Genomic DNA, 10697 nt, shown 5'->3' on the forward strand with positions numbered 1-10697 from the left:
TGTCTGATTCTTTGAAACCCCATGGATTGCAGCCCACCAGGCTCCTCTGTCCATGGGATTTTCTAGACAAGAATACTGAAGTGGGTTGCCATTTTAAGAATACTGGAGTGGGTTGCCATTTCCTCCTCCATTGGATCTTCCCAAACCACAGGTCATCTTTAATTAAAGTTAGGTAGTATATGTCAGGCTTCCCTGGTGGCTCAGAGGTTAAGGCGTCTGCCTGGAATGCAGAGGACCTGGGTTCGATCCCTGGGTTGGGAAGATCCCCTGGAAAAGGAAATGGCAACCCACTGCATTACTCTTGCCTAGAGAATCCCATGGAGGGAGGAGTGTATGTCATAGTGACCTAATCTCCCCATAGAAATACAGTGAGGTCATTGCAACATTGCAAGGAAATCCCTTTAGCATTTGATGGAAAATTTACATTTGTATGGAAAATAATTATTGACACTGGCCTATTAGTAGCCTTCCAGTTATTTATTCTTTTAATCCCAAATGTGTTAGAGGTTTATATTCTGAAATTCTAGTAGACCTAAACCATAAAGCAAACAATGAGGTGTTACAAACCACTTAGTGAAATCAAGGTAAGAGGAATAGTCTAGTTCACTTTTACTTTAATATTAATGTCAATTAATATTTATTTTTCTGAATCTTTGAGCATTTTTGTTGTTGCTAGATTTCAACTAGTTATCATTCTAGCTAGTCTCAAAACTGAAAACTATGGGAACTAGGATGAGAAAATTTATTGCAATTTATGCTGACCTCTCTGATTATAATGTAGAACTTCAAAAAATACAGGAAAGAACAGAATATAATTCTGTTATATCATTAAGGACTACATACAGAAAGTTTTTTCTATCTTAGCTATTAAATATTTTAAAACAAAAAAATAAAGAAAACTTTCAGCCATTGCCTGTAGTTTGGAATTCAAATAAACCATTTTGACTGAAGAATTTATATAATTGAAACTCAGTCAAAATGTTTTTGTAGATCACTAAATAATAATAGAATATAGCCTTTAAAAGAAAAGCAAGATTTGTTCTCATAAATCACATTAAGATTTAAAGGATTTTCTCTCTTCCTAAGTGTTAGAAAACTAAAGTATAAAGGCATGGCTTTCTTTTATTTATTAGCTTTTACATACTGTGACATACTTCAGAAAATCTTACATAATTTTCCCAGGAATTAGTAAAATAGTAGATACACTAATTCAGGTAAAAGAAAGAGACGCTAAATTTTTTAAACAATGAATTTCAATACTATCCTTTGTAAACTATTCTTCATAATCAAATTTCAATTTTCAGACACCAAATAGTTCGTTAAGGATGTTTGGTAGGATACTGAAAACAAGTTCACCCATCCCAGGTCACTGAACTGGACATAGGACTGGAGTCAATCATGCTTTTTTCCCATAGCTCTCCACAGCTGTTATAGAAGTATAAGTCACAGGAAACCTCAAAGTACGACACAGGGAGCTCAATCCAGAACTCTGTAACAACCTAGAGGGGTGGGATAGGGTGGGAGATGGGAGGGAGTTTCAAGAGGGAGGGGACATGTGTGCACCTATGACTGATACGTGTTGATGTATGGCAGAAACCAACACAATATTAAAAGCAGTTATCCTGGAATTAAACATAAATAAATTTAAACATAAGAAATTGTACATGCACACATGAAACAAAAGCAATATTGGATTTTACATAAGCAATTCTAATTTGTATCGGGTATATAAGACACTCTTGATCATTCAACAAATGGAGACTGGTATACAGTCTGGGGCACTGAGTAAACTTCATTAAGTATCATATATAAAAATTATGCTTAATATAAAAGAGGAAAGGATTTAGATATTTGGGTACCTTCAAAGAGAATAATGGATTTAGCATGACCCTGGGAAAACAGATAAAAGAGGTGATAAGCTATGGGTATTTCTTTTCTTAGCTTTCCAAGGTAGTTTTCTTTAAGAAGAACAGGCCTCTCCTTAACCCTTAGTGATTTTCATGCAATTCCTAAGATATAAATTTAACATATCTGTGTACACATTTTAAACATACCCTCTACTGAGAGGATGTGTGAAAAATATTGCTCAATTTAATATATACACACACACACAATCATACATACACACATACACACACACACATATATATAAAGTGACTTGATATTTAAGGACCTCTAATATAAAAACTGACATATGTTATTTGGGAATGCTGAATCAAATATAGAGTGTCCTGGATATGAATTGGAGAAGGAAATGGCAACCCACTCCAGTATTCTTGCCTGGAAAATTCCATGGACAGAGGAGCCTGGTGGGCTACACTCTACAGTCAGTGGGGTCTCAAAGAGCCAGACACAACTGAGCACACATACGCACACACTGATACATATAGTATTCTTCATAAATTCTTAAAGACAAGCCTTTTCCATTGTAAGCATCCTCCCTAGAATTACCAAAATATTCTTGGGAAATCTGAGTTTCAGAATCAAGATCATAAAAGCTGACATTACAGAGAAATGAATGTCTCATACAGGTATGTGTCCCTGTTTCCCAGAGGAAATAAGGAAGAGCTCTATTCAATATATAAAAAAAAATGTTTTTGAAGGGAAAATTATTGACATTATAATTTCAAATCTTATCTCCACAATTCCTATGTCAACAGAAAAGGTGGATATGACTGAAGATAACCACTCCTTGACAACAGAGTTTATCCTGATAGGATTTACAAATCATCCAGAGCTGAAGACCCTTCTGTTTCAGGTGTTCTTTACCATCTATCTGATCACCATGGTGGGAAATCTTGGCCTGGTGGCACTGATAGTCACAGAGCATCGTCTTCACACACCAATGTACATCTTTCTGGGGAATCTCGCGCTGATGGATTCCTGTTGTTCCTGTGCCATTACCCCTAAGATACTAGAGAACCTCTTTTCTAAAGACAGAATGATTTCCCTCTATGAATGCATGGCACAATTTTATTGTCTCTGCCTTGCTGAAACTACAGATTGCTTTCTCCTGGCAGCAATGGCCTATGATCGCTATGTGGCTATCTGCAAACCACTGCAGTACCACACCATGATGTCAAAGAAACTCTGCATTCAGATGACCACAGGGGCCTACATAGCTGGAAACATTCATCCCATGATTCACGTAGGACTTCTGTTTAGGCTAACTTTCTGTAAGTCTCATCAAATCAATCACTTTTTGTGTGATGTCCTTCCATTATACAGACACTCTTGTGTGGATCCTTATATCAATGAATTGATGATATTCATCTTTGCAGGGTCAGTTTTAGTCTTCACTATTACCACAGTAATAATCTCTTACCTTTTTATTCTTTTCACAATTTTCAAGATGAAATCCAAAGAGGGAAAAGGCAAAGCCTTATCTACATGTGCATCCCATTTTCTCTCTGTCTCAATATTCTATGGTTCCCTTCTTTTCATGTATGTTCGACCAAATTCAGTTAATGATGAAGATAAAGATATACCTGTTGCTATTTTTTATACTCTGGTGATTCCCTTGTTAAACCCATTTATTTATAGTCTAAGAAATAAGGAAGTCATAAATGCTATGAAAAAAATTATGAAGAATTTATAACTTTATGAAACAAATATCAATCATCCTTATGGACAACTGATTATAATGTCACTAAACTTCCAAAATCAAGGAACAGCAAGAAAGTGGGAAAAGGCCATGACATATATAACACTGAATTACTAAAACATGATGATGTATTAGTTAAATAAAGATGTTCAAAAGAAGAGAGTATGGTAAATATATTTCTAAATCTAAGCTACTAGTTTCATTAGGAATAAACTAAATAATTACAGTTGAGGTCACAATTGTGTCACAGTATAATCAGTTACACTAGTAACTGTATTTCAAAGTATAATAACTTAAAATCTTCAACAAATTCAGCAAATGCTAAGAATCAAAAGTGAAAGTATCAGTCTCTCAGTCATGTCCAACTCTTTGTAACCCCATGGACTGAAGCCTGCCAGGTTCCTCTGCCCATGGAATTTTCTAGGCAAGAATACTGGAGTAGATAGCCATTCCCTTCTCCAGGGATCTTCCCAACCCAGGGTTCAAACCTGGGTCTCCCACATTGTGGGTGGATTCTTTGCTGTCTAAGCCAACAGTTTGAAGCCAGTCACCTCCATTCATATAAAAGTCACCTCCATTCAATATCTTTGGCAAATTTCAGGAATCCCAAGGCATAATATTACAAGCTCCCTTATATCCCAAGTTGTCAAATATTAGTCTCATCTTAAGCATCACCATGTGACAGAAGTAAACTATATATTTCATTTTATTCTCAATTTGTTCAACAGATTTTGTTTGAATATGAAATCACACAGAATATATATTCGCAAGTCAAGAATATTTTCCTCTTTAGTGTACTATAGTCAATTTTCTGTCAAGTTCTCTGAAATAGAGTATCTATAAATTTGTGGTGAATAATTCTGTACCTGAAGATGATGCTAATTATATTGACATCACTATGGATTTGATAATTTCATATAGTTTGATTGGATGACCATCATATATGACAACTCAACACCTGAATATATTCTTAAATAAAGCTTTTTCTCTCTGATATTATTATCTGTCTTTTTTGTTATTAGGAATACCACCAACGTGGACTGATTCCAAGGTAAAGTATTGGTATATACATAGCATTAACAAAAAGTTGCAGGTCCTGATAAAGCAAAAATGAGGCATAAAATAGTAAAAATTTAAATATCTAAAGAATAATATTTTTAATCTTTACATGTGCAAACATGGAAGAAAAAAACCAATTTATACTTAGAACCTGTTCTCTGGTTGGTGCTAAGCTAGACCTTTCATATATATTACCTTCCAAGTTATCAGATGTGATATTTTCATGCTTTTCATCAGTAAAAACCTCATACTTTGCAGTATTGAGGAGCTTGCCCAAGTTCATCAGATTTAGCCAGAATTTGAATCAATTATTACTTTTTCCCCACGTGCTTGGGAGTTCCAAAAAAAGGAGATTCTTGTAGCCTAAAGTGTTTACTCCTTAGCAGCATCAGAGGTAACCTGTGCCTTAAAAAATGAAGAAAAAAATTATATCTGGAGGAAAACAGGAATGATCATGACCAGATTCAATGTTTATGGAAAAGAGTGTGGTACTGGAAGTGGAGGATGGGGACAGAGTCAGAAAGTGGGCAAAATTGTTGGAGAGAGCTATTGGTGAATATGGGGGAAAGGGGAGAAACAGATCAAGTTACTTGAGAATCCTAAATGTCACCCTAAGAAATCTGAATTTATTTTAGAGCCATCAGACACTTAAGTGTCCTTGGAGCAGAGTAATACAATTGTACACTTCAAACACCTGATCATGCAACTGACTAGAAAGAGACTAAAGCAAGAAGGCTAACTCTATATCAGATGAGGAAAACAGAAACTGGAGAATACTCTGAAAGTAGAGGAATGCACAGACAGCAGCAATAGTTGAAAGAAAAGAATAGTAAATTGTAGCTGTTGGATAATAAAATGAAGGCCTATTTTCTTTCCATGAATATCAAACATGATATAACTCATTTCGTATCACCAAAACTTAACAAGGTACCTAACACATTTGGTTATTCATTAAACATTTCCTTCAATATATTTTAATTATATAAGCAAATATATACTAGGCTTATTTTACTTTTGACTGGATTAATAAATTTTAATTTCATGGTTTTTATTTCTAATACTGTAAATATAGACATATTACAATATAAACACAGTTCTTTACGGTCATAAGATACTTTATGAGCAAAAAAAGGAATCTAGATAACAAAATCTTTGACAGTTCAGAATTAGAGGGATGTTGTATGTTGGGCTGGATAAAGCACAAGATGGAATCCAGATTGCCAGGAGAAATATCAATAACCTCAGATATGCAGATGACACCACCCTTAAGGCAGAAAGTGAAGAAGAACTAAAGAGCCTCTGGATGAAAGTGAAAGAGGAGAGTGAAAAAGTTGGCTTAAAGCTCAACATTCAGAAAACTAAGATCATGGCACCCAGTCCCATCCAAGTGACCAAGTGAAGTTGCTCAGTCGTGTCCAACTTTTTGCGACCCCATGGACTGTAGCCTACCATGCTCCTCCATCTATGGGATTTTCCAGGCAAGAGTACTGGAGTGGGTTGCCATTTCCTTCTCCAGAGGATCTTCCCAACCCAGGGATCGAACCCAGGTCTCCTGCATTGTAGGCAGACGCTTTATCATCTGATACCCAAGGGAAGTCCTTCCAGTCCCATCACTTCATGGCAAATAGATGGGCAAACAGTGGCTGACTTTATTTTGGGGGGCTCCAAAATCACTGCAGATGGTGATTGCAGCCATGAAATTAAAAGATGCTTACTCCTTGGAAGGACAGTTATGACCAACCTACACAGCGTATTAAAAAGCAGAGACATTACTTTGCCAATAAAGGTCCATCTAGTCAAGGCTATGGTTTTTCTAGTGGTCATGGATGGATGTGAGAGTTGGACTATAAAGAAAGCTGAGCACTGAAGAATTGATGCTTTTGAATTGTGGTTTTGGGAAAGACTCTTGAGAGTCCCTTGGACTACAAGGAGATCCAATCAGTCCATCCTAAAAGAGATCAGTCCTGGGTGTTCATTGGAAGGGCTGAAGAAGCTTAAACTCCAATACTTTGGCCACTTGATGTGAAGAAGGGACTCATTTGAAAAGACCCTGATGCTGGGAAAGATTGAGGGCAGAAGGAGAAGGGGACCACAGAGGATGGGATGGTTGAATGGCATCACCAACTCAATGGACATGAGTCTGGGTAGGCTCCGGGAGTTGGTGATGGACAGGGAGGCCTGGCGTGCTGCAGTTCATGGAGTTGCAAAGAGTCGGACACGACTGAGTGACTGAACTGAACTGAACTGTATGTCCTATATTCATTGTCTATTTAAATGGATATTTTTAGTCTTCAGACTTGAATTTACTGATTTAGCTTCCCTTTTCTACAGATGCAATGATTTTTATTATGTATTTCTGTCCCACCGACCTCGACCCTTGGCAATTCTGTATCCCAGAGGTCTGTTAAGGAAAGAATATGTGACTTATTTGGGGTCAATGAGATTAAAAAAAAAAGTGATTTTTCTAGATGTTTCTGGGAAATATGTATTGTTTATTTGAAAAGACATTCATAAAAGATAGGATTTCTCCCTCTTGAAAGGTGTGTGAACATGATAGCTGGCGTAATCTACATCCATTTTGCCATCAAGAGGGAAACCAGCCCAGAGATGAAGTCAGTACACAAGAGAAGACATAGCTGAGGAAATCACAGAGAAATCAACCCACGATCACTGGAATAAACTATTTGACTGGTTTTATAATCCAACAGACCTTATTAATTTACCTTGTTTGGTCAAGACACATTATCTGTAGCTGAATATATGAGAACTGACACATTCTTGTCTCTTGCCTTGCATTTTTATAGTCTATTTTAAAACAATCCTCAAATAGTCTTTAGCTTACAAATTACTTTTCACCAGTACCCATTTGTCTACTCATTACATCTATTGTCTTTTTACCTTCACTGCATTATTCTCTTTTCATATAACTCCACTTAAAATATATGAGGGACACAGAAGTCCCACAATTTATCCACAGAAATACTAAGGTGGAGCTCAGGAATCAAACCCAGGCTATCTAGCTCCATACCCATGTTCTTAGCCACTAAGTCATACTACACACAACACAAAGAAGTAAAAGTATCAGGAGAGGAAAACCTCCAAGAACCTATGCTGTCAAGTGGACAGGGAAATAGAACAGAGATTCAAGAATGATGTGAATCATTCTTGATGTGGGTAAAAATAAATTCTTCCAAATTTATTTTGAAAAATCTCAAACATATCAAAGTCAAGAGAATGGCCACAGATGTTTAAGTCAAGATCAAACAACTGTTAAAATTTTACATTTGACTTGTAAGCCATCTCCAAATACATACGTATGTGTGTGTGTGTATGTGTGTGTGTTTGATGACATTATGAGAGTTTACCATAAAAACTTCAACATACATCTGAAAATAAGACATTTATTCTAATCCCAAGTAATTTAACAACATCAAGTATGAAGTTCACATTTGAACTTTTCCCCATTTTCCCAATATTGTTCTCTATAGTGATTTATTCTTTCAACAAGAATTCAATTAAAGGTAACTTAATTTTTTTGATTTTTACTTTCTATACAATTTTTTAAGGTTTCACTCCACTTACACTTATGACAAGTATTGGCTATATTCCTTGTGTTATGTAATACACACCAGTAGCCTATCTTACACCCAGCAGTTTGTGCCTCCCATCCCCCAACCCCTACACTACTCCTCCTCCAGCTCCCCACTGGTAACAACTAGCTTGTTATCTATATCTGTGAGTTTCCTTCCTTTCTGTCATATTCACTAGTTTTTTGTATTTTTTAGAGCCCAAATATCGTACAGTATTTGTCTTTATCTGACTTATTTTTCTTAGCATAATGCCCTTCAAGTCCATCCATAATGCAGCAAGTAGCAAAATTTCATTCTTTTTATGGCTCAGTAATATTCTAGTGTGACTTCCTCTTTATCCATTCATATGTTGATGGAAACTTAAGTTGTGTTGCTGTCAATTTCTTTCATCAATGAGTTGTAAGTTACCTGAGTACAGGTGTTTTTAGCTCCTTAATTAGATTTATTCCTAGGTATTTTATTCTATTTGATGTGGTGGTAAATGAGATTGCTCTCTTAATTTTGTTTCTGAGAGCTCATTTTTAGTATTAATATGCAACAATGCAACAAATTTCTGTACATTAACTTTGCATCCTGCAACTTTACTTAACTCATTGATGACTTCCAGTAGTTTTTCAGTGGTGTCTTTAGCATTTTCTATGTACGGTATCATGTCATCTGCCAAAAGTGACAATTTTACTTCTTTTCTAATTTGGATGCCTTTACTTATTTTTCATCTCTAACTGATGTAGCTAGGACTTTCAAAAATATGTTGAACAGAAGTGGTGAGAGTGGGCATCCTTGTCTCTTTCTGAATATTAGAGAAAATGTTTTCAGCTTTTCACCATTGAGTATGATTCTAGCTGTGCGTTTCTCATATACAGCCTTTATTATGTTGACGAATGTTCCCTCCATAGGCCCACTTTCTGGAGAGCATTTTTATAAGTGTACACTGAATTTCATCAAAAGATTTTTTTCTATATATATTGAGATGATTCAGTTCAGTGCAGTCATTCAGTCATGTCCGACTCTTTGCGACCCCATGAACTGCAGCACGCCAGGCCTCCCTGTCCATCACCAACTCCCAGAGTCCACCCAAACCCATGTCCATCGAGTCAGTGATGCCATCCAACCATTTCATCCTCTGTCATCCCTTTCTCCTCCTGCCCTCAATCTTTCCCAGCATCAGAGTATCTTCCAATCAGTCAGCTCTTCACATCAGGTGGCCAAAGTATTGGAATTTCAGCTTCAGCATCAGTCCTTCCAAGAATATTCAGGACTGATTTCCTTTAAGATGGACTGGTTGGATCTCTTTGCAGTCCAAGGGACTCTCAAGAGTCTTCTCCAACATCACAGTTCAAAAGCATTAATTCTTCAGCACTCAGCTTTCTTTGTAGCCCCAATCTCACATCCATACATGATCACTAGAAAAACCATAGCCTTGATTAGATGGACCTTTTTTGACAAAGTAATGTCTCTGCTTTTGAATATGCTGTCTAGGTTGGTCATAATTTCCTTCCAAAGAGTAAGCATCTTTTGATTTCATGGCTGCAATCACCATCTGCAGTGATTTTGGAGCCCCAAAAAATAAAGCCAGCCACTGTTTCCACTGTTTCCCCATCGATTTGCCATGAAGTGATGGGACCAGATGCCATGATCTTCGTTTTCTGAATGTTGAGCTTTAAGCCAACTTTTTCACTCTCCTCTTTCACCTTCATCAAGAGGCTCTTTAGTTCTTCTTCACTTTCTGCCATAAGGATGGTGTCATCTGCATATTAGAGGTGATCGATATTTCTCCCGGTAATCTTGATTCCTGCTTGTGTTTCTTCCAGCCCAGCATTTCTCATGATGTACTCTGCATATAAGTTAAATAAGTAGGGTGACAATATACAGCCTTGACATACTCCTTTTCCTATTTGGAACCAGTCTGTTGTTCCATGTCCAGTTCTAACTGTTGCTTCCTGACCTACATATAGGTTTCTCAAGAGGCAGGTCAGATGGGCTGGTATTCCCTTCTCTTTCAGAATTTTCCACACAGTTTCTTGTGATCCACACAGTCAAAGGCTTTGGCATAGTCAATAAAGCAGAAATAGATGTTTGTCTGGAACTCTTGCTTTTTCAATGATCCAGCGGATGTTGGCAATTTGATCTCTGGTTCTGCCTTTTTTAAAACCAGCTTGAACATCTGGAAGATCGTAATTCACGTATTGCTGAAGCCTAGCTTGGAGAATTTTAAGCATTACTTTACTAGCGTGTGAGATGAGTGCAATTGTGCAGTAGTTTGAGCATTCTTTGGCATTGCCTTTCTTTGGGATTGGAATGAAAACTGACCTTTTCCAGTCCTGTGGCCACTGCTGAGTTTTCCAAATTTGCTGGCATATTGAGTGCAGTACTTTCACAGCATCACCTTTCAGGATTTGAAATAGCTCAACTGGAATTCCATCACCTCCACTAGCTTTGTTCAT

The 10697-nt window shown here is 36.9% G+C and overlaps 1 protein-coding gene across 1 annotated transcript; it reads left to right on the forward strand.

The window, feature by feature from the left end:
• Positions 1–2671: 2671 nt before the first annotated feature.
• OR5K8 (olfactory receptor family 5 subfamily K member 8) lies at positions 2672–3598 on the forward strand. Its single transcript, XM_002684700.3, has one exon. It carries the CDS (start codon positions 2672–2674, stop codon positions 3596–3598), a length of 927 nt encoding a protein of 308 aa, XP_002684746.3.
• The last annotated feature ends 7099 nt before the right edge of the window (positions 3599–10697 follow it).

Source organism: Bos taurus, chromosome 1, assembly GCF_002263795.3.
Source record: "Bos taurus isolate L1 Dominette 01449 registration number 42190680 breed Hereford chromosome 1, ARS-UCD2.0, whole genome shotgun sequence".
Classification (NCBI taxonomy): domain Eukaryota; kingdom Metazoa; phylum Chordata; class Mammalia; order Artiodactyla; family Bovidae; genus Bos; species Bos taurus.